General features: G+C 41.2%; 1 protein-coding gene across 3 annotated transcripts in view; it reads right to left on the reverse strand.

The window, feature by feature from the left end:
* The window catches only part of LOC125466429 (LIM zinc-binding domain-containing Nebulette), a 278,097-nt gene that overhangs the window by 24,580 nt on the left and 227,703 nt on the right, over positions 1–25,814 (reverse strand). For all 3 annotated transcript variants that reach the window (XM_048560919.2, XM_048560926.2, XM_048560935.2), the window contains one exon: positions 15,718–15,892. In XM_048560919.2, coding sequence (XP_048416876.1) covers positions 15,718–15,892 — 175 coding nt within the window. The remainder of the gene's footprint in view (positions 1–15,717; positions 15,893–25,814) is intronic.

Below are 25,814 nucleotides of genomic sequence, written 5' to 3' on the forward strand. Positions count from 1 at the left end.
CCCACCCCGTCTACTTTCCGGAGAGACCACTCTCTCCGTGACTCCCTTGTTCGCTCCACACTGCCCTCCAACCCCACCACACCCGGCACCTTCCCCTGCAACCGCAGGAAATGCTACACTTGCCCCCACACCTCCTCCCTCACCCCTATCCCAGGCCCCAAGATGACATTCCACATTAAGCAGAGGTTCACCTGCACATCTGCCAATGTGGTATACTGCATCCACTGTACCCGGTGTGGCTTCCTCTACATTGGGGAAACCAAGCGGAGGCTTGGGGTCCGCTTTGCAGAACACCTCCGCTCAGTTCGCAACAAACAACTGCACCTCCCAGTTGCAAACCATTTCCACTCCCCCTCCCATTCTCTAGATGACATGTCCATCATGGGCCTCCTGCACTGCCACAATGATGCCACCCGAAGGTTGCAGGAACAGCAACTCATATTCCGCCTGGGAACACTGCAGCCTAATGGTATTAATGTGGACTTCACCAGTTTCAAAATCTCCCCTTCCCCAGCTGCATCCCTAAACCAGCCCAGTTCGTCCCCTCCCCCCACTGCACCACACAACCAGCCCAGCTCTTCCACTCCACCCACTGCATCCCAAAACCAGTCCAACCTGTCTCTGCCTCCCTAACCTGTTCTTCCTCTCACCCATCCCTTCCTCCCACCCCAAGCCGCACCCCTGTCTACCTACTAACCTCATCCCACCTCCTTGACCTGTCCGTCTTCCCTGGACTGACCTATCCCCTCCCTACCTCCCCACCTATACTCTCTCCACCTATCTTCTTTTCTCTCCATCTTCGGTCCGCCTCCCCCTCTCTCCCTATTTATTCCAGAACCCTCACCCCATCCCCCTCTCTGATGAAGGGTCTAGGCCCGAAACGTCAGCTTTTGTGCTCCTGAGATGCTGCTTGGCCTGCTGTGTTCATCCAGCCTCACATTTTATTATAAAGTAAATAGCTTGTCAGGCCTTGGTTTCTTTTTATAAGTTGGAACAATAGAAGCAGCTGAATGAGTGCAGTCAGGCTCCCACAAAACCAGGATTTTAGTTTTAACTGTCACCAGTTAATAAGGTTTTGGAGATGGATGTGGAAATTGTTATTCCTCACTTTATAACAGCCAAAAGTTTGCATTCTCTTCTTATAACTAGAATTTTTTTTTCCTTTATTGAATAAGGACATCACTGGCTAGGTAGCATTTATTGTCTATCCCTAATTGCCCAGAGGGTAGTTCAGAATCACCCTCATTACTCTGAGTCTGGAGTCACATGCAGGCCAGGCCAGGTAAGGATAGCAATTTCCTTCTCTAAACGACATTAGTGAACCTGGTGGGTTTTTCTGACAATTGGCAATGGATTCACAGTCATCACTCGATTCTTAATTCCAGATATTTTGTTGAATTCAAATTCCACCAACTGCTATGGCGGGATTCAAACCCGAGTCCCTAGAATGTTATCTGTGTCTCTGGATTGGCAGTCCAGCGATAATATCACTAGGCCGTGGCTACCCCGAGAACTGCATGTGAGACAATCTATTTTACTGAATTTGCCTTTGTCAAGGGTGTTTTTATGGGATGTTACTATACTGGAACAGTTACTGTTTAGTCATTACATAATCTATTATTCTGTTAAGTTTTCCAACAGAGTAAATTTATTCCAACTCTTGCTTCTTTTGTTTTCATTTTAAGGACCAAATAGAATAAAGTGTGTCTTGCTTCAAACCTGGTAGTTTGACCAATCAAATTACATCCAGAAAACAATGCCTTACACTTACCTTTAAAACTAAGAAAAGTTGGGATCTAGGCTATTTTCTGAATATAGTTTGGTCTGGGCCATAATAAGTAGCAAGTGATAGAAGGATTCCACAGTCAACAGATCAGAAAGAAGCTCGACAGTCCCACCATATTCAGTTGTGAATGGCGGTGAACAATTAAGTAATTCACAGGAGGCGGCTCCATAAGTATTCCCATTCACAAAGATGCAGGAGCCTGTTGCATCAGTACAAAAGATAACACTGAAGTATGTGCAACAATCTTTGGCCTTCACTATAGGTCCTTCATATCATCGTTGTCAGTTTTCAGTTAATTCGATTCACTCAACAAGAAATGAAGAAACAGTCAGAGACAATGGATACTTCAATGGCTATGGGCTGTAACAACACTCCAACAACAGTATGAAGTTATACGCTCCACAACTTCACATGCCTCTAATAATGTTTTTTCCAGTGCAGCTACAATACCAATATCTACCTGAAAATGTGGAGACTGTACACAAAAAGCATAACAAATTCAAACTGGTCAATTACTGATCTGGTGACTGTCAATCATCAGTAAAGTGATGGAGGATTTCATCAGCTGTGCCAACAAACAGCACTTGCTTAGTAATAATGTGCACATTGAAACTCAGTTTGAGTTCCACCAGGACCATTCAATTCTTGACCTTATTAAAGCTTTAGTTCAAACAGGGTCAAAACAGTGATACTACCCCTATCCAGCTGCCTCTACAAATCTTAGCTACCAGTCTTTTGTTAGACTCACATTTTCATAATCTGTCTTTGCTACTCTTATTTGCATCTTATCTTTCTTCTGAAACTTCTGCATCCAGCTTAGATCTCATTTGTAATTCCTCCCCGCTTCTATCAATGGCGCATTTTTTCTCTTTTGTTTTGATCTCTATATCCTTCATTATCCAGGGAGCTCTGGGAGCTCTGCCCTACCCTTCACCTTTTGAGGGAACATATCTCAACTGCTCTTGAACCATCACTTCTTTGTAGGTTGGCCATTGTTCATCTATCATTCTTCGTGCCAACATCAGGTCTATCTGGCCTAACTCTGTTCTTGTCCCACTGAAGTCAACTCTCCGCTGGCTGATTATTCTTCCTCTTGGTTGAGCAATGGCATTTTCCTCCTAAATCTTGTGATACATTAATGACTGAGCCCACCTCATTTCCAAGAAGCAGGTCTAGCAGTACCTCCTTTCTTGTTCAACTGGACATGTACTGTTGTAGGAAATTTTCCTGAGCGTAACAGAGGCATGCTTGACACATTTAGTCCCTTACACTACCACTGTTTCAATCCATTTACTGTAACTGAAGTCCCCACTATAACTAGACTGTGATATTTGCACATCTCCGTAATTTCTTTGCAGATTTCTTCTTCTACATCCTTCCTACGAGTCTGTAAATTACACCAAGCAATGTCATTGCACCCTTTTTAAATTTTAGGGGAGTCAAATCAAATTTGTCCTTGAACCTTTGAAAAATCCTTTCTAAAGCACTACTCTTTCTTACCAATACCGCCACCCCTCCTCTTTTTTCTCCTTTTCCTATCTTTCTGAACACCCTACAACCAGGAATAATAACCACTGAGCTTTAGGCCAAAACAATTTTAGTTATGGTTCACAAGCTCCAATTCCTTGACACTTATGAGCCTTTAATGAATTGATAATAATTGTCATGAATATGCCAGGATATCACTTAGAAAAGTGAATAGCACAAACGTCTTTATGTTGGAAGTTCTAAATCGATCATTTAAACCTTATTCAAATTGTATGAATTAGACTATTCTTGATTCCAAATGGTCAACAACGTTAAGATATAGTCATTCTGAATAGAGAAATAACACTGCCAAACACTTACAAAAACATGCTCATAGTCAGAATTAGAAAAACACAGCTTACAATTCTGGCTAACCTTAACACCAGATGTTTTAGTTTACTTGCAGAATAAGCCTTCATTTCAGGCTCTTAGCTAATTGCACAGCATGGTAATTCCTGGTCTTAAGGATATCCCTGACGCCAGGTACTACATGACCACATTACTAGCTGAGACACAGTACGGCCAAATTTCCAGCTTTAACTCTCTCTCAGCATAAGGCTAAGACGGTCAGAAAGATGTGCATTTATATGGCAATCTTCATAACCATTAGATGTCTTCGAGCACTTTCGAGCCAATGAAGTGCTTTTTGAACTGCAATCACTGTTATACGGTAGGAAATGCAATATTTAATTTGTGCAAACAGCAAAGTGATAATGACTTGACAATCTTCTGGTTTTGTGCTTTAAGTGAAGCCTAACTATTGGCCAAGGCACCAGGAGTAACTCCCTTTTCTCTTCTTAGAATAATGCCATAGCACCTTTCACATCCACCTGAGCACACAGGGAGACTACAGTTTAAAATCGCAGTCAAAGATAGGACTCCAACAATGCAGTACACCCCTCAATTCTGCAGTACCCCCTTGATCTCTGTGCTCAAGCTTTGATGTGAGACACAGAATCTTTCAAATTAGTGGCAGAATTGCTACCAATCAATGTGTTCTGCAGCTCCTACAATTCCCCTCTGCTGTTGTTGAACTGTTTCATTCTCCCCTGATGGGCTCAGCTCTGCCTACTGCAGGTGTACTAACCAATTCCATTTAATAAGAAGACAGATCATTGTACTTTGCGTGTAATATTGTGCAGGGAAGCTGTTATTTATGTGCCTGCTTCTTCAGATAATTCAAAGGTATGTTCACTATAGCTGGAAATGCTGGGGTTAAGCTCAGTCATCTTTGACCTCTCATCTCCAACACTTACACTACTCATACCAGTGGACTAAGGCTGTTTACTATTGTAAGATAACAAAGTGTGGAGCTGGATGAACACAGCAGGCCAAGCAGCATCTTAGGAGCACAAAAGCTGACGTTTCGGGCCTAGACCCTTCATCGGAGGCCCGAAATGTCAGCTTTTGTGCTCCTGAAATGCTGCTTGGCCTGCTGTGTTCATCCAGCTCCACACTTTGTTATCTTGGATTCTCCAGCATCTGCAGTTCCCATTATCACTGTTTACTATTGTGTTTTGTCTTTTCAACAACCAAAGAAAAGCATACAAAGAAAAACTGATCGAGTGCAAATTGACAAAGCAAATAAAACTTATTACCAAAAAGTTACTAAAGAGCAGCTACCAGATTAGGTACAAAAGTGAATTATTCATGCAAAGATTATATTGGCGTACTACTTTGCTTTTTTTGAATTCATTCATGGAATGTGGATATCACTTTCAAGGTCAGCATTTACTGCCAATCCTCACTGTCTCAGATAAGAGGATTTTTAGCGTACATCTACAGTATTGTTAGGGAAGGAGTTCTAGGATTTTTAACCAGTGACAGCAAAGACCTCGCAGTACAGTTTTAATTCAGGATGGTGAGTGGTTTGGAGGGGAAATTGCAGATGGCGGCATTCCTGTGCATCTGCTGCCCTTGTCCATCCAGGTGGTAGAGATTGCAAGTATAGAAAATGCAGCTAAAAATGCCACGATGGTTTACTGCAGTGCATCCTGCAGGTGCTATACACTGCTGCCACTATAGAAGAGAAACAGATGAAAGAATTGAATGTGGAAGGGGGTGGATTGGGTGCCAGTGCAACAGGCTGCTTTGCTCGGGATAGTGACGAGCTCACTGAGTGCTGTTGGTGCTGCACCCATTCAGGCAAGTGGAGAGTATTCCTTCACCCTTATGATCTGCTACTCAGACAGGCACTAGGGACACAGCTTTATTTAAAAAAGGGAATGAGACAAAATTCAGGTTACTCCAGGTCAGTTAGTTTCATATCTGTTACTGGAAAATGTTGTAATTTATTACAAAGTATGTAATAGCACAGTATTTAGAAATATACATTACTAGCACAATTAGCATGCTTTCCTTAAGGGAAAATCAAACCTGACAAATTATTTTGAATTCTTTAAAAAGGTAACAAGCAGGACAGATAAAGAGGAGGCAGGAGATGTATTAAATTCTCAGATGATGATTGATAAGGTACTATACATGAGGTTAGTTATTAAGGTAGGAGTTCATTAGAACATAGAACATTACAGCACAGTACAGGCCCTTCGGCCCTCGATGTTGTGCCGACCTGTCATACCGACCTCAAGCCCATCTAACCTACACTATTCCATGTACGTCCATATGCTTGTCCAATGACGACTTAAATGTACCTAAAGTTGGAGAATCTACTACCATTGCAGTTAGAGTTTTATTACATTAGCATGGGTAAAGGATTAGCTAACTAATAAAAGACAGAGAGTTGAGATAAGAGGGGCATTTTCAGGTTGGTAAACTTATAGCTAGTGGAGAGCTTTGAGGATCAATGTTAGGGCCACTATTTACAATATATATTAATGGCATGGAAAAGGAAACTGACTATACTACAGCCAAATTTGTGGATGATACAGATATAGCTGAGAAGGCAAGTAATGAGAATGACAAAGAGTCTACAAAGAGACATATCCAGGTAAGGTGAGAGGGCAAAAACTTGGCAGACAGATTATAACCTGGGGAAGTGTGAGGTTATGCACTTTTGGCAGGAATAGAGGAAGCGACTATTCCTTAAACGGAGAAAGACTGCAGATAGCTATGGAATAGAGGGATTTGAGAATCCTTGTCCGCAAACCTCGAGAAGTTGGATCCAAATCTAGCAGGATAATAAGAAATGGAATGTTGGTGTTTATAACTAAGGGAATGGAGTGTAGGAACAGGGAAGTTTTATCAAAACTATACAAGAACTAGTCAGACCACAGTTGGAATACTGTAAACAGCTTTGGTCCCCTTAACTAAGGAAGAATTTACTCGCAATGGAGCCAGTCCAGAAAAGGTACACTGTACTGCTGCCAGTTATGAGGGGACTGTATGTGCACCTGCGAGCGCATGCCTGTATATGTGTAGTTTTCTTGAAATGAAGGGTGTCAACCAGTATGGGGAGGAATCATATCAAAAGGAGGAGCAAGCACAAGGCCAAATAGTGTACACCTGTTCTTGCAGGGACTGAGGGTGGGGAAGGAGGCATGTGCAATTACCTGCTACTTGCAGCTTTCCTTGCCCCCTTTTAGCTTCCAATTTCCCCAAGGCCTGGAAAATCAGGCCGCCCAAGTTTAAATTTAAGACGGCGCTTAATGGAGTAGTTCATCGAAAACACAATAGCAGTCAAAGTGGCTGCCTGCGCATGCGGAAGTAGTACAGTGACATTATTTACTGGTGGCAGACATCCCTGAGGTTAATGACACCACATGCCTTGCATAATAACACCAACATCTGAACATTCACAAACAGGTCTACTGAGGCTGAATTTCCATACATCCAGGGACAGCTTGGACAGGGACCAGGACAATAGTACTAGCTGTTGAGCAGTGCGACCAGGCAGCTCCTCCTGGTGGGTGAGGGAGAGGTAGAATCTCAATTTGGACATTGGGGTGAGCACTGAAAGCACCAACAGCTCAGCAACAGCTGTTTCACTGAATGCTAGAAGGCTGGCAAGACAGACTATCCTTCTGTTTGGCAGGTAACTATGTCAATTGCCTAACAGCAATACAGCACAGTGAAGTTTCTGCAAATGCGTACTCCTTGCACCACCTAGAGGTGGTGATCTAACAACACAGAGGTTAAATCCGAGGAATACATCCTCATTATATAACATTTAAATGACTTTTCTCCTGTCTGGATCAAGTTGATTGACTGCACTTTGCTCTGCCTTCATTAATACCAGAAGAGAGCAGATTTAAGGTGGGTTGGGTTTAAGGTTTGCGGTGTTAAGATTGTATAGCGCTAACCAATCAGTTCTTGTGCCCTTTACTTTCAGGAAAAAAGTTTAAATACTGTGCATCAAATTATATTTAGCCAACTCCTTTTTTCAAAAAATTATAACCAAAGGGTTTTGGGAGTAATTTTAACCAAAATGCCTCAGCAAGTAGGGTTTTACATCCTGTCTTACTTTACTTTCAACTGGAGTTAATAGAAAGTAAGGTCAGGCACAGTCAGTTTCATCACTGGTGGGTCAGTTGAAAAGTATATTAATACTATTCCTTATATAGAAAGACAGATCACATTGCGCTTCACATGCAATGCTGTGCAGTGTTAGTACCAAAATCATTCTTGATGTACCTCCTTCAGATAGTTCCATAGTATTTTCACTGTAGCTTGAAATGCTGAGGTTAAGCTCAGTCATCGCTGACCTCTTATCTCCAACACTTGTATTACCAGACCTGTGGACTGAGACTGTTTACTATACCGTTTTGCCTTTTCTACAGCAAGTACAGAAAAGTATAGCGAAAAATCGATAGAGAGTGAAAAGACAAAGCAAATAAAGGACATTAATGAAATATTATGCAAGACTTCACCAAGTTTACATATAGAAACTGAATTTTTCCAAGCATTACTGAAGTATGCTGGATCTAAAGAGAACAGGATTGTGGCTAAGTGGCATTCAAGTTGGTTCAGTCGGCTTGCAGTTGACAGGAACTAATGGGCAAGTGGAAAAGCTGAATACAGCATTTCCCACTTCCCTTGAAGTTCTGGGTAGCTCAAGGCTGAGGAAACCTGACTGGGCACAGTTGACTTTCAAATGGAAAATAAATCTGAGGCACTAATGTTTCGTCATTATATTTGAATAAGCAAACCATGGCATGAGAACAAATTGTTCATAACTCCTCATCCCATTTCTACTAAAACCAGAAGGGCGCATGATATAGATTTGAAACTTTTAAGATCCAACAAATATTATGTGGGTTATGCAGAGGGGGTCAAAAAGTTCAGCTGGTTCAGATGTGAATCAGATTCACACTAATAGCAAAGGGTTTGATCTCCATTCTAGCTAAGGTAGACATGATGTCTGACACCTTGCTGTACCAGGAGTAAAATATTATAGCACTTCACTGAGGCTTGGCAAACATTACCACAAACCTGCCTGTAGAGAGGGAACTTATGAAGATGATGTTGGACAACTAATGAAAGTTTGACCCTTATTTTGTATATTCTTTGACCACGATACTCTACTAAATCTCATTCTAAGGATGTATAAGGAAGTTTTTTTTCCTCTTCATCTCTCAGTGTCAATCATTTCCTATCTGAAATTTCAGTAACTAATCAGCCTATAATGTGAATATCTCAATGAATTTTGCTTTACAACATTTAATGTCTTCTGCTTATTTAATATCTTCAACTTATAACACAGGATAAAACTCATTTGGGGCTAAACCAACCTAATTATTTTTTGCATCTTATTAAGATGTTTTGTTCCAGATTTATTCGGATCTGCATTGTTGTACTCGTATTACGTAAAAACAAATCGATTAGAAAGAAAATGAAACTTAAAAGCAGACAGGAGCGGTACCAGAGAGCAAATGCAGACTCTTGGATTGGATGTTGCCTTAAAAAGGATCAAATTCAAAGACGGAGCCAGGTTCATTGTGTCATACTTTAAATTATTTCAGTAGTAAAGGAAAGCATATGACAGTTGCTGATCGGTTAGACAGTAAAGCCTGAGCCTCAAGCAATTTATAAACAGGTGTTTATACACCATTAACATTTTCTGGTAATAACAATGTTCACACTTTTTTATAATCAAGACATAATTTTCCTGCAGATGCCACAGACTCTGGTATTTTACTATAATAGGTCAACACTCATGTGCTGTCTTTTTTTCTGTTAATGTTGGCACTCTGTGATCATAAGGAAAATCATAATGACAGCTGATCTCATCTTTACTCGTTATTAACACACACTCACTGCAATCACTGGACCTGTTTGTGAAGGTAATGGCCCAGTGGTATTATTGCTGGACTGTTATTCAGAGACCCAGAAAATGTTCTGGAGGCCTGTTCAAATCCTGCTATGGCAGATGATGAAATTTGAACTTAATAAAATATCTGGATTGAAGAATCTAATAAGACCATGAACACACTGTCAATTGTTGGGGCCATCCTTACCTGGCCTACAAGTGACTGTAGACCCACAGCAATGTGGTTGACTCATAACTGCTCTCTGGGCAATTAGGGATGGGCAATAAATGCTGCCCAGCCAGTGATGCCCTCACCCCATTAATGAATAAAGGAAAAAGGAAGTCCATTGTCTTCCCTAACCCAAGGCACTGAAGGTTAGTTGTAATGTCATTAATAAACTTGCTATTAGTACACTTCAGAGATTCAGACTAAAACCTCTTGAACTGTGTCATTCATTTACTCACTTGATAAACTGACCCTGTCTTATTTCTTTCTTGATTCGTTCATGTTCCATTCAGACATTCATACCTCATTTGGGCATGTCTACTGTTTCTGCATCATAGTCATTCCTACTCGTTTTGGGTGCTGCACCTTGAAATCTTTTGTTATTTAATTTTTACCATACTTCACGACTATAACAGAGCTTCTTTTTTGTTATTCCTGCATACCACCCCTCCCCTCGACACTTAATTCTTTCTTCAGTTCTGAATCTCTCTAGCAGGTGCTCCCTGGCCAGGTATACATATCCAGGAACAAAAACAAAGTTGCTGGCAAAGCTTAGCAGGTCTAGCAGCATCTGCGAAGGATAAAACAGAATTAATGTTTTGGGTCCGGTGTCCCTTCCTCAGAACTGTATATTTCTAGCATTTTTTGGTTTTAAATGCCTGGCACACTACTGGAGCAAGACATTGTATAGCTTACATACAGCAAGTATGAAGCTTTGAATAGAATACATACATGTTATTTAAACTGCATTTTGAAATCACATTTAATGCCCTTTGTTCAAGTGTCAATTCTGTGATTGCAAATGATTTATTTATTCATCAAATAAAGCTTTATATTATTACCAATTTGTCAGTTACATAGTTTGAGTCAAAGCATGTGAACTTTACCTGAGTTAGTATGGCCTTCATAAAATTAATAAGATGTAAACAAGTACACAGAAAAGGCTAAGCAAAGGTGATGATTCAAAGTTACTATTTTCATATGTGGTCAACACTTTGTGACCTGCAGCTCTACAATTTACATTTTAATATTCATCTGTTTCTTCTTTATTTGTGTGATGCCTCCTCTATATTTTGTCGTACAGTTGATGTGGAGATGCCAGTGTTGGACTGGGGTGGACAAAGTCACAGTCATCAGATAGCAGGTTATCGTCCAACAGGTTTATGTGAAATCACAAGAATTTGGAAGCCTGTGATTTTCAATAAACCTGTTGGGCTATAGCCTGGTGCCATGTGACTTCTGACTTTGCTGTGGACTGACAGAGGAAAGCAACACAATGCAGCATCTAGTACACACTCATTCTCACCTGTGCAGTTTTCTTCAAAATATTTCAACAAAGACAGTGGCATAAGCGACTTTCTGAGTTAAGTTCATCTGTAGATACTTTGGCTGTTTAGTTCAAATGATAGACATGAAATTTCTTGTAAAATTCACTAAGGAATCAAGTTGATAACTGATAGCAGCAAGTTCATTTTTATTTATTTAAATTTGACTTAACTTTGCCTTGTATAGCTAGAATCATGAAAGCCAATATTATTGCACTCGCTCAGGGACAAACTTCTCACAGTGTCACAACTGAGATCAACTTCCATATAACTTCAATGATAGTTATACCAGTTTAAAAAAGTGCATAATCTAATGGAGAGCCTGTGGTTCTGATAACTCATTACAATCATCAGGTTACCTTAAGTTAAATCAAAACTGCTATGGCATTCAGATGGATTGAACTGCCATCAAGTACAGCAGCTGTTAAACAAAGACAGAGTCAAATCTAATTATCACAACAGGAAAATTTCAGCTGTACACAACAGGTTTTCCCTCCAACCTATATAACATAATATGGCTCCATTTATCCAAGACTTCACTCGTGACAATGGTGATGCTTAGTTGAAACAACAGCAGATTAAACCGTGCTAAGCAAAGTCAAAGGAAGTGCAGAAAAAAATCTTCTCTCCCCAAATCTGGTTCAACAGAGTCATTATTTTCAATAGTACGATTCTGCATCAGGGCCTTGGCACCCTTGCAATCACATGGTGCTGGAGTGGTTGTCATCAGAACTAACTCTTGGGCCTCTTAAAAGTAGAAACTCAGTACGCTGAAGGAGCTTCTGTTCATATTGAGGGTTACTATCACCATCCTCTCTAAGTCTCCAGGCTTGAGCTACTGTGGTACAAGAAAACCATTTCTGGTCTAACATGAAGCGTCTCTTTCAATTAATAATATATAGTTCATTGCATGATAGCAACTAGTTAAACATTACAATATATGATAGACATATTTACTGAGAGCAGGGGGAGAACTTATTATTAGGGTTTCAAAGGGGTGGAGCCTAAGTTGTTCTTCCTAGCTATCCCTATGAATTCATCATAATGGACAATGCTTATTGGACTTCTGGGTATTAAATTCTTTATATAAAACTTGGAGCTAATTGCTGTAAAATTACATTCAGTGGACTGATGCCATGCCCTCTGTCTCCCAACAAACTGGATTTCCTTCCCAGTAATTTTACCCCTCTTCGTGCCAACTATCCAGAGGTGAAGCGGAGCTGGGGTCAATTCTGACCATAAGAGAAGCTTTCACTCATGTGTTCCATGATTCTCACTGACTTCCAGCCAAGCAATGCTTGATTTTAAATTCCTCATCATTAAATAATGCCATGTTTAACCCCTTGCCATCTCCACAATCTCCTTCAACCACACAGCTTTCTAAGATATTTGCACTCTTGTAATTCTGACCTCTTAAGCAGCATCAATACAATGTGGAGCTGGAGGAGCACAGCAGGTCAGGCAGCATTAGAGGAGCAGAAAAGGCGACATTTTGGGTCGGAGCCCTTCATCAGGACCCAGAACATCGACTTTTCTACTCCTCTGATGCTGCCTGATCTGCTGTGTTCCTCCAGCTCCACACTGTGTCATTTCTGACTTCCAACATCTGCAGACCTTGCTATCTCCTGACCTCTCAAGCATCTGATTTTAATCACTACTCCACATAGCTTTTGTTGATCTGTGCTAACAACTCCTGTGTTTCACATGTTGTTTATAATGTTACAGTAAAGTACCTTGGCACACTTTCTTCCATTATGTCTGCTGTACGAATTCAAGTTGTCGTTCTTTTTACAGTAGAAATTAAAACAGTAATAAAGACCATTGGCAAGCTTGCAAATTTTTGTTTTTATAACGACTAGTTTTACTAAAGATTGGTCTGTGCATGGATGTTAAGAAGGAGGTTGACAAGTATTACATACAGGGCTGGTTGCCAAAATTATGGTTCATAGTATTAGTTTAGTGTCAGTCTAGGCTACAAAAAAATTGTTTTATGTACAAATAATAGCAACAGTAATAAGGGGAGGCAGTGGAATTGTGGTCAGGCTAATAATTCAGAGACCCAGGCTGATGCTCTGGGGACATGGTCCAAATCCAGGCAAGGCAATGAGTGGAAATTAAATTCAATCTGGAGATCGAAGATAAGCCATCAAATCTGCATTGATTCATGTAAAAACCCACCAGGCTCAGCCATTTTGGACATTTGCTTGTCTGGCCTACATGCGACTCCAGGTCCACAACAATTTTTTTGTTTACAAAAGCTCTCTGAAATGGCTTAGCTAGACTTTCTGTTCTTCCAAACCACTATGAAGCTGAAAGAAAATAATGAAACATTATCCACCTAAGGGACATTTCTGCTGGACAGGGTCACCAGCTAGTGGTGAAGGAACTAAAGGCCAAAACTAACTTGGCCTCATTCTCCACAAGTAACATGTTCCCAAAACATCTTTCCAATATGAAAAGTGAATACTGCACAGTCCTCGTGGAGACAAAATTCTGTCTTCACATTAAGGATACCCTCCCACATGTTGTGTGGCCTCACTATGTTGAATGGGATAGATATCAAACATATCCAGAAAGTCAAAACTGGGTAACTATGATGCACAGTTGGTCAAAAGAAACAGAACTATATTTAGTCACAATCTGTAGCCTCATGAGCCAGCATGACAGTCACACTTCCACTGATGTCAAGCCGGGTGGGGGGGGGGTGGGGTGGTGCAATTGGGTCCCTGGTTTGATGAAGGGTGCAGAAACAGAAGCAACATACTTAAAAGTGAGGTGCCAACCTGGTGAAAAAACAACACAGGGTGACTTCGGTGACCAGCAGCATAAGCAACAAGTGAAATGGTGATAAGCATTCCCATAACCAATGGTTCTGATCTATGCTCTGTAGTCTTATGGTAAACTAAACAACCAAACATGAATAGAAGCCCCCATGAATGTCACCATCCTCAATGATGGAATAGCAAGCACTTCTGTGCAAACCACAAGACTGAAGAATTTTTCACCTTCCGCAGCCCAAACTGCTGAGTGGGTGATCCTTCCTAGTTTCTTCTAGATCTTCAGGATCATAGATTCTATTCTTCAGTCAATTTGACTCACTCCACATGATATTAAGAAATATGTGAAGGCACTAGGCACTCTAAAGGCGGTGGGCCCTGAGCTTATTCTGGCAGAAGTACTGAAGACACTTGCTCCAGAATTAACTGTGCCCTTACCCATACTGTTCTAGCATTTCTACATCAAGATACCCCACAATGTCGAAAGCTACCCAGGTATTTCCTATCCACAAAAAGCAGAAAAAAATCCAATGTAGCCAATTACGACTCTATCAATTTATTCTTGGTCATCTTCAACACGGAAATCAAGCAGCACTTACTCAGCAATAGCCTAGCCACTGCTTCTCAACTTGGGTTTTTCCAACTCCTGACTTCACTACAGCTTGGCCCAAACATGAGCATAAAGGCTGACCTGCGGAAGTGAGTTGAGAGTGACTACCCTGGGTTGCAAGCTTGTTATCTCTGACAACTGGCAAGCTGTCGATGCTAAAGAATAAAATTGATAAAGAGCAAGAGTTTTATGCTTCATTGGAATAGGTATTTATTGGATAAAATGCTATTCTGTTGTGCAATTTTGAAATGCTGGCCATGTGCGATATCCAGAGATAATTGTTTTCATTTTCCATGTGGCCTTCATTCATCCTTGCAGAAGAGCACAATATCTACTTGGTTGTTGGAAAGCTCTAACAGAAGTATGATCTTTTGGCTGACTTCATTGGATTATGTACTGTACTTGTTGATTTATACATTATGACCTTAGGAATGAGAGTTTGATGGCTTGGTTATCTTATATTTTACAAATGGATTCCATTGTATGGATTCTGTAACAGAGCGTCCGTTTCCAAAGTTATCTTGGAAATTTAAAAGTTTGATAGTTTTGGCAGATTTATGAGCTTCTGTAGAAAATGATGTTGTAAGTGATTATTCATAAATGCTTGTTTACTACAATAAATTTATGAGTTCTTCAAAGACTTTCAAATGCTATCATATGGCTTACAAGCTCTCTCCATGAAACGGATTCAGGGTGATGGGATTCGGAATGAAGGGTGCAACGGCGTATTAAAGGGGGAAAAGGGGATTAATAGGGGTTGTACAGGGTAGTTGGGTTAAAGGGATGAGGGTGAATGAGGGTCTACACTGATCTGGATAACTAAGCTGATGTTAGACCTTTTAACCTGGATATCTTACTATCACCTTGCTTCTATCTTTGCTCCAACAGGACTAACTTCAGGCTGTCCCATCCTCCCTGCTGGCACTGCCTGAACAGACACTGGGAAAAGTCTCCTATTCTTGATTCCCACCTCTGTTATGGAAATCCGCCCAGTGAGTACCCCAAGCTTTCATAAAACTCTGATTAGGTTTCACCTAAAGTATTGCATCCAATTCTGGTCACCACACTTCAAAAAGGTTGTAAGGATCTTTGAGAGGGTGCAAAGGAGATTTAGCAGAGTGATGCACAGGCTGAGCGATATTAGCTATAAGGTCAGGCTGAAAAAGTTAAAATCCTTCTCTTTGCAGCAGAGAAGATTGAGGGTGGATTTCATAGAGTTCGTAAGATTTTAATCGACTTAAATGAAGACAAAGAAAATTACCTCCCACAATGCTAGATCTGCCTTTTTCCATCTCCACCACATGGGGGTGCACTCCCTTGTACATTGCATCGCTCACAAACTGTGTGTTCTTTCTTGCTTGTTCTGTTACCAAGTCATCAGATACTGAAGTGAAACCCTTGCCTCTTGTCCGTTCAAAGTCCTCATGGTATTTAATCTATCAACAAAACAAATTAGAGTTTCTTGTTTTTTTTGTCTTATAAACCAAATAATTAGCATTTCTCATCAAGGTCATTTCATTAAAGCAATAAATGTATTTTAATTTTGACTACCCACTCAAAAGCAATCATGCAATCACACACTCTATTACGCAGCCACACACAGTTCCCTAACCACACATACTGCCATCAAATTGCTTCATGCATGAAATCACTCAAACGGTGTGCAGTGGATCAGTTATGTGAATGTTAAATAAGGTGTGTTTGTGCTTCATGAAGACACAAGGAACTAGGTTTCCATTTCATTTTTTTATTTCAAACACATTCTTTTCAATATCATCTCTATTAAGGAAGGTTAAAAGAAAGAGTAACTCATTTCATAGCATTCACGTGCCAATGTAGTTTTAGTACATCATTTTGATTAGTTTTCCAGGGCTCGTTCCCAGATGTAAAACATAGGCTGTTAGAGGGCTTGCTCCATTATACCAGGGAGATATTATTCCATGTTTCACTGACACGTCTCATGTCTGGAGTTTCAAAAAGCTGAACCGGTCTGCCTTTTGTTTCTTTCAGGTCATTATTATACTGCACCTACAGGCAACAAATCAACAATAATAGGTTCACAAAATTTGAGCACAGCCCTGTAACGTGTAATGCTCTGTCAAGCAAAGAAGCAAAATGAAATTTAAAAAGTCAATTAGATGTTACTACACCTAAAAAGGAACTATAAGTACACGTTAACTCATATATTATTTTAGACATGACTGTACTGTCCCATTTCCAATCACCATTGCACAACATTGTCTTCAGAAATCCTATTTTTTTTAAGAGTACATGTGCAGAGCAAGTCAGTTAAGAACAAAAACAAAACTTGCCAAGCTGAGATTTGATTGATTCCTCTTGGCCTGCTCCATCTCAAGAGTAACACTGACAGCAGTGCCTTTGCCAACCTGTTCTTTATATTTAAGCTTATGCACAAGGATATAAATAATTAATATTTCATACTTTCACAAGATTCAAATCAATCATTACAATGATAACAAATCGTTATAACTGTTCAACAGATATATTTTGTTAGAGATCATTTCTGCTTTCTTGACCATTTCTCGGTGTGAAACTTCCAATTAAAAATGAATTTTATAATAAAAACAAACCAAGCTGATGTTCTTTTGATTCCCCTTTACTCGTTTTAAATCGTAAAACTCAGGAACTGCTGTTCCTTGTCCAATTTCTTCTCCGTATTTTACCTAATTAAAATTTAAAAAACACTTCTATTTAAACAAGTGTAAGAATTCTGCCACATTGATTAATGTTGACTTAGTAATGTTAAGCAGATAATTAAACCAGTTTTTGACCACATTCTTTTTTTCTGAAGGAATATCGAACCAGGTCAAAGTAAATAAGTACAGTAATCACAGGTCTTTAAAAATCCTACGTTTCACCTTACCACCAAAGTCATAAAATCTCTGAAACACTCAACAGGAAAGGCAGCAGATGTGGAGAAAGATGGTGAGCATTTCAGCTTGAAGACTTTAGTTTAGAAATAATTCCCTGTTGACAATTCCCTCAAGTGTTCCTTGACATTCCATATATCCAACATGAGTCACTGTCATGACCCCTCTCTTTCCAAAATAGGTTGTGCCACAGCCTGCTAGCCCAAAGCAAGTGAGACCCAGTGCATATCATAACCAAACCTTTATGTAGGACCACGAAGTGACCAGTTAGAATCTTCCAGGAGCAGGCAATCCAAGGGACATTCAACCTCAGTAATGTTTCATCCCATTTGTAATAACTGAAATTTAAGCATTAGCAGCAAATTGGCAAATGCCAAACAAGCAATTTTCCACTTTGGTGCATTGGTAGAAAGGTGGGAATGACTCTTCTATCAGTCAGACATGGAGGTAACTTCATTGGAGCTGACTGGAATTGGTCCCTGGTCTACAGCACAGAAAGGAGATAGCAGTTTGATAAGTCTTGGAGTCATGGTTGTGCACGTTGTGGACATGTTCCGCAGTCGCCTACCTTGTGTTTGGTCTTCCCCAATATAGAGAAGGCCACATTGAGAATTGCTAATATAGAATACTCAATTGGAAGAACTACAAGTATTTCACTGTTGGAACGTGTGATTGGGGCCTTGGACAATGTGAAAGGAAGAGGTGGATGGACAAGTGTTGTATCCCTTCCACTAGTGCAGAATGGTGACATGGGAAAGGTGATGGTGTTAGGGGTGACCACAGAGTGGACCAGAATGTTACAAAGGGAGTAGGCACTTTGAATACTGAAAGGTAACGGCAGGTGAAGATATATTTAGTTATTGACTTTGACCGTTAAGCTCTGTTCAAACCTTCTGCCAGAAGTTAAAGAATATTGCAAATTCATGAAGTTCTTAAAAGCAGTGGGGAGTTTATAAGTAAGCTGCTATTAGTACACTGCAAACAGTTGAGCAGAATAAATCAAGCAGTACACTTTATTCAGTCAGAACTCATAGCACTTAAAATGTAATTTGTGGACTTAGGGCGCCAACTACCATGATTTCCCAGAACAGTGAACATAAATATTAAGTGTGTTAAAACGTGAGGAGGGATCCATCAGAGTGATCTGTTCTGAACTTGACAGGTTCTTCACTGCTCCACATACCCAACTTGGGTTACTGTCATGCCCCCTCCACTTTTGAGGAGAATCCCCTAGCACTAACTTTGTGCACTAATAAAAAAAGTGTACTATTAAAACAGCACGATTTTTGACATAGTATCTTTAATATCATTATTTATAATAAATAATTAAAGTTGATACTTAATAAAAACCAAAAGAACTGCAGATGCTGTAAATCAAGAACAAAAACAAAGTTCTGAGGAAGGGTCACGAGGCCCGAAATGTTAACTCTGTCTTCTCTTTCACAGATGCTGCCAGACCTGCTGAGCTTTTCCAGCAACTTTGTTTTTGTTCCTGAGATTTGATACTTAGTTTGACTCATTATCCACATTTAGATCATATCTCAGTATGGCAACGACAAAGCATAAACAGATGCACGGGTGGGAGCGAAAAGGAAGAGAAGGAAAAATAATTATTAAACTACCTCACCACGCTTATATTCTGCTGATTTTCTTTAATATGTTTCATTTCTGGAGTTTCTTTTGCTGTTGTACCAGGACCTAACTCCTCCTTTAACATCAATGTATGCATTTCAACAAAATCACCCATACAGTACAGTTTAGGCAGTTTGTGTGCATTTGCTGAGATTTTAATGAATGTTTATGAATGGTTGGCATAGTCATCAAAAACCTTGCAGCACATACACTAAACAAGCTTTTTATTTAGTGTTATTATCTTAGCAATGTCTGAAAATGAACAGCTTCCATTTTACTCGAAGCCTTTCATTTTATAGATATGCTGGGAAGATAGATAAGATAATCTAGATGTGTTTAGAAGGTGCTGTCTGAGGATCTTGTAGATAGTACACACAGTGTCAGTGGTGGAGGGAGTGAATGCTTGTGGGTGTGGTGCCAATCAAGCGGGCTGCTTTGTCAAACTTCTTGAATGTTGTTAGGGCTGCATTCATCCAGGCAAGTGGGGAGTATTCACACTCCTGACTTGTGCCTTGTAGGTGGTGGATAGACTTTGAAGAGTCAGGAGGTGAGTTACGTACCACAGTATTCCTAGGCGCACACATTTGTGAACCAAGCAACAGTTCAATAACCTGTCACAAACATCCAAGAAACAAAAGAAAGATACTTGCCTTGCCAGCTTGCGCCTGCAACCTAGCTATGGGAGAGGTGAGATGACTTGGAGGGTGATCACAAGTAATCTGGAGTAAAAATATTTTTCATTTCTAAAGCCCTTTTAGTTTTCTTTGGTGAGATGGATTTCTGGTGCTTCATTCACAGTTAACACCCTTTCATTAAGCAACCTGTAAATCTTTTGTGTGCTCCAGCTACAACAAAGGTGAAATTGAATAATCTATGAGCTCTCCACTATGTACACATCATGGCAGCTCCAGGATATCTGGCACAGACCTCCAATGTCTGAAATCAATGACCACATACAGTTTGGACACTAATGAAATGGAAGTCTTTTCTGTTCATGAACTTTGCAGGTTGGTACTGGGCACTCTCAAAGCAACATGGGTGCAGTTAGGGGAGCAGAAGCTTTCCTGAAGCTACAGAAAGGCAGCAATGATTAAGAATCCCATTGTCTGGGCTGCATCGAGGATTGGGAGATGCCAGACAGGTTCCCAATTGCTTTTGAAACAAGCTTTGGCATAAAAGGTTAGGGTGGCTGTGAACTGATGGATCTGAATCTGCGCCTGCACTGTGTTTCTGATAGCTGGAAAAAATGGCAGTGAGGCCTGCAAAAGTGAAGATGTATCATTCTCCTCATCTGCTCTGGGGCCTTCACGTGCTGATTCCCCCTCTGGAGGTTGTTGTTCTTCTTCTTCTTGATAACGTTATAATGACAGTCTCCTTAGACACTCTCTTCACATTTGAAGCAACACCTCAAGGATTCTAGCAATAGTAATGTGCATATCAGCTGTGTAAAGTGACAATTTATTCAGAAGTTCAGAAAGAAAACACGGTCTCACTAATGTAATAAGCCAAAGTATTGTTAATGACTGACCAACTGGCCTTTGTGACCTAGACTAGTGTTATCTCATTCTATACATTGGATTCATCCCACTTGGCTTTTGAAAATCCTTAAATTCAATGCCCTAATCTACGAGGTGATCTTAATTGGATATGTAGTGGAAACCTTACCATGGATCACGCTGATATGCTCCATGCATTTGGGGAATTAATCTTCAACAATTAAGGGTCCTGTTAACTGGAAGCAGAACCAGAATCTTAGGAAGCTGAAGTTCAGAGGAAATGTGAAATGCTTTCAGGAATACACTGACACTCATGCAGCCTCCTTGTTAACAATTTATTCTTCCACAGATTCCACTGATTACGCATCCGTCAGTGCCCTTGAGCTGAGTGGCTTACTGGGTCATTTCAGAAAGCAGTGAAGAGACAACCACATGGGTGTGGATCTGGTGTCACATGTGGGCCAGACCAGGTGAGGATGGGCAATCTGTGCCCTAAAAGACATTGGAGAATGAGATAGTAGGAACTGCCGATGCTGGAGAATCCGAGATAACAAGGTGAGAAGCTGGATGAACACGGCCGGCCAAGCAGCATCAGAGGAGCAGGAAATCTGACGTTTCGGGTCTGGACCCTTCTTCAGAAAAAAAAAAGAGATGGGTTCTTATCACATTTGACAATAGTTCCATGGCCACTATTACAGACAGCAGCTTTCTATTCCAGATGCATTAACTGAATTTAACTTCTACTGGCTGCAATGTGCCCAGGTATCTGGATTATTATTCAAAGAACATTACTATTACGCCACTGTCTCCAGTTAATAAAAGGCAAGTGCACTGCTCACTCATGTACAGAGCCAACTAAATATTACATTTGGAAGACATGTGGGTTCAACAGGATGACTAAAGTGCTCCTGAACCACAATTGGAGGCATTAAGTCAGTAAGCAAAATATGATAAATGTTTTTGCATATCTTTGACAATGGAGGAAACATTAAACATGTTTCGTGCCGTTGGGATGAAATTTCTGAGACCTCAGTGAAACATAACTAAGAAGCGGGCAGACTTAAGAGTCTGAAACAAATGAATTTCCCGAGTTTTGATGAAATGCACTCCAATTCAATTGAAAGCCTAACTAATCAAAATGGATTTTTTTGGAAAATATTTAGGAAATCAGAGCAAGGACAGATTGTTCCAGAAGACTAAAGAGACTGTGATAACAGTAAGAGGAAAAGAGAAAATAGGAAGAATTACACTATATTTACATTTGGCAGTCAAAATGTCAATGGAGTTCATTTTCATCAGCTCCTTCAGGCACTCTCTGATCTTATACAGATAGGATCTTGGTGAGCAGACAAGCAGAAATGCATGTTTCAACCAAAGGTCCATTTAGCAGCTGATAGTCACTTAAATTTCTCATGACTGCACATTAAGGAAAATACTTTGGCAACCAGAGCCTAATAACCCAAAAACTCTCCGAACATTTAGATTGTCATTGCTAGAGATTTTGAACACTATTTAGCAGTTACATCACTTTTTCACTTACTGCTAGAGGTTTGATAAAAGACTTTTGAAATACATCAGAAGACTTTTAGACTTTGTAATGTAAATGAAGGTTCTATGAAGACTTAAGATGCATATGTTTGAAGGATTTCATCTCAGAGGAGTGCTATTGACCTTATTGGACACATCTTAGGACTGAACAAGAAAATAAGGATATTTTGCTACAAGACTCCCTTGATTTATAAAAAGCAATGGGAAGAGAACTTAAGTACAGGCAGAGGAACACAAGAGGATGCAGAACAGAGGATCGGGAGGATAAAGCAGACTTCTTACCCACTGTGGAAAGATGATATCCCTCCTTCTCTGAGCTCCTTCTAGCAAAACTTCATTCAAGAGCTTGTGCATGCATGTTTTCAATCCTTAAGCTGTGCTGATAACTGCCACTCTCAATCAGCTAGGGCCACTCCACCCTTCACTACAGATAAATACATGGAAACTACATTCAGGTAAGGATTTTCAAAGCTATTTTGAAAGCTTGACATACCCAAACAGTGTCTTGCTTGTGATGCAATCTTCAAATTCAAAACAGTCTAATTGGATAGGTGGTGAGTTCAGCATCGAACAGAGGCAGGGACTGTCTGTTTAACATCAGTGGCAATGGTAGGCAGTAGACATGTTGGGAGATGCCACTGCCCTGTTGACTAAAACAGGCAGTTTGGAGGTTGTATGATATCCCAATTGGCCATGATAAGACAGGTAGTAACAATATTCAGGTTAACACTCGCTGGACTCATTGAGATAATTTAAAAAGTTGTGCAAAGCAAATGATTCCGGTCACGTGCAAAAACTTGCAATCTGCAGAAGAAAGCATTCAAAATCTTATGACATTCCAGCTGAGCCCCTTAACAATCTTCTTAAGGGGCATCTTAATTAGACCTTCCCTGTTCCCTGCTCCTGGCATCGAAGTGTAATCTGGAGACAGCTGTAGAAGTGTCAGAAACCCAAGACCACTAGGATGACAATTTTCAAAGGCCATCTGCACAAACTCCTGACACTGCAGCCATTTGAAAATCCCAGGCTTAATATGACCATTAGCAAAGCAACCATTTCGTACCAGAACAGTATTTGTTGGAGAAACTCAGCCGGTCTGGCAACATCTATGGACAGAAAGCAGAGTTAAAGTTTCAAGTCAAATGATCCTTCTTTCTGAAGGAAGGTTCCTGGAGGCAAAATATTAACTCTGCTTTCCCTCCACAGGTGTTGCTAAACTGGCTGAGTTTCTCCAACAATCTCTGTTTTTGCTTCAGATCTCCAGCATCTTTGTTTTATTGCATTTTTGCATGCTTTCTCATCCTTTCAAAGTGATCCCTAAAGCCTTAACCTGCATTTATGAAAAAACAAAATAAATTTATACTTACTACACTCAGATTGTATTGGTTTTTCTTAACTCTCTCTATTTCTGGAGAATCAGCTACAGATGTGCTCACATTTAGCATCTTTTTGGCTTCAGCTTTGTATTTTTACTGTGATATAATCAAATTATGATGATAGGTTAACTCTCAGATCTATGAAAGTTGCGCATCTAAATCCTAACTAGGGTTGAACATTCATTAACTGATGAACTGCAGTTTATGTTTCTGCTTTTAGATGTATTTTCCTTGCTTTTTGGTATAAACATTAGCTTCAAACCTTTTGACAATGATGTCCTATGATGAATGACAACTGCACATTCTCACCTCTTTGTTTACTGAACTGCACATAAGCAAAAAAAAAGCAGATCTTAAAAAGAAAACCTGAGAAATCTAAGATAATAAAATGTGAGGCTGGATGAACACAGCAGGCCAAGCAGCATCTCAGGAGCACAAAAGCTGACGTTTCGGGCCTAGACCCTTCATCAGAGAGGGGGATGGGGAGAGGGAGCTGGAATAAATAGGGAGAGAGGGGGAGGCAGACCGAAGATGGAGAGTAAAGAAGATAGGTGGAGAGAGTGTAGGTGGGGAGGTAGGGAGGGGATAGGTCAGTCCAGGGAAGACGGACAGGTCAAGGAGGTGGGATGAGGTTAGTAGGTAGACAGGGGTGCGGCTTGGTGTGGGAGGAAGGGATGGGTGAGAGGAAGAACCGGTTAGGGAGGCAGAGACAGGTTGGACTGGTTTTGGGATGCAGTGGGTGGGGGAGAAGAGCTGGGCTGGTTGTGTGGTGCAGTGGGGGGAGGGGACGAACTAGGCTGGTTTAGGGATGCAGTAGGGGAAGGGAAGATTTTGAAACTGGTGAAGTCCACATTGATACCATATGGCTGCAGGGTTCCCAGGCGGAATATGAGTTGCTGTTCCTGCAACCTTCGGGTGGCATCATTGTGGCAGTGCAGGAGGCCCATGATGGACATCTAGAGAATGGAAGGGGGAGTGGAAATGGTTTGCGACTGGGAGGTGCAGTTGTTTGTTGCGAACTGAGCGGAGGTGTTCTGCAAAGCGGTCTCCAAGCCTCCGCTTGTAGAGGAAGCCGCACCGGGTACAATGGATGCAGTATACCACATTGGCAGATGTGCAGGTGAACCTCTGCTTAATGTGGAAAGTCATCTTGGGGCCTGGGATAAGGGTGAGGGAGGAGGTGTGGGGGCAAGTGTAGCATTTCCTGCGGTTGCAGGGGAAGGTGCCGGGTGTGGTGGGGTTGGAGGGCAGTGTGGAGCGAACAAGGGAGTCACGGAGAGAGTGGTCTCTCCGGAAAGCAGACAGTGGAGGGGATGGAAAAATGTCTTGGGTGGTGGGGTCGGATTGTAAATGGCGGAAGTGTCGGAGGATGTTGCGTTGTATCCGGAGGTTGGTAGGGTGGTGTGAGAGAATGAGGGGGATCCTCTTAGGGCGGTTGTGGCGGGGGCGGAGTGTGAGGGATGTGTTGCGGGAAATACGGGAGACGCGGTCAAGGGCGTTCTCGATCACTGTGGGGGGAAAGTTGCGGTCCTTAAAGAACTTGGACATCTGGGATGTGCGGGAGTGGAATGTCTTATCGTGGGTGCAGATGCGGCGGAGGCGGAGGAATTGGGAATAGGGGATGGAATTTTTGCAGGAGGGTGGGTGGGAGGAGGTGTATTCTAGGTAGCTCTGGGAGTTGGTGGGCTTGAAATGGACATCAGTTACAAGCTGGTTGCCTGAGATGGAGACTGAGAGGTCCAGGAAGGTGAGGGATGTGCTGGAGATGGTCCAGGTGAACTGAAGGTTGGGGTGGAAGGTGGAAGACCAGTCCCCCTCCACCGACACTCTCATCCGCCCAGCTGAACTCGTCCTCACACTCAACAACTTCTCTTTTGACTCCTCCCACTTCCTACAGACTAAGGGGGTGGCCATGGGCACCCGCATGGGCCCCAGCTATGCCTGCCTCTTTGTAGGTTACGTGGAACAGTCCCTCTTCCGCACCTACACAGGCCCCAAACCCCACCTCTTCCTCCGGTACATTGATGACTGTATCGGCGCCGCCTCTTGCTCCCCAGAGGAGCTCGAACAGTTCATCCACTTCACCAACACCTTCCACCCCAACCTTCAGTTCACCTGTGCCATCTCCAGCACATCCCTCACCTTCCTGGACCTCTCAGTCTCCATCTTCCATGGTTCCATTCTTATATTTAAGCTTTTTAAATAATTCTTTATTTAAATCTTTTTGCAATACTTGACAGTGCATGCTCCTGGGCATTGCCAAACATAGTCTACAAAAAATTTCTTGACTTTCAGTCAGAGTTTATAGTGGTTGCTACTCACATGGCTGTAAATATCTTTTATAATGGCAGCATGCATCAATTCTGGAGTATCTATAATGGTACCATACTTGTTTTGTCCCAAGTTCGATGTTTA

The sequence above is a fragment of the Stegostoma tigrinum genome, chromosome 2 (assembly GCF_030684315.1).
Source record: "Stegostoma tigrinum isolate sSteTig4 chromosome 2, sSteTig4.hap1, whole genome shotgun sequence".
Taxonomy (NCBI): Eukaryota; Metazoa; Chordata; class Chondrichthyes; order Orectolobiformes; family Stegostomatidae; genus Stegostoma; species Stegostoma tigrinum.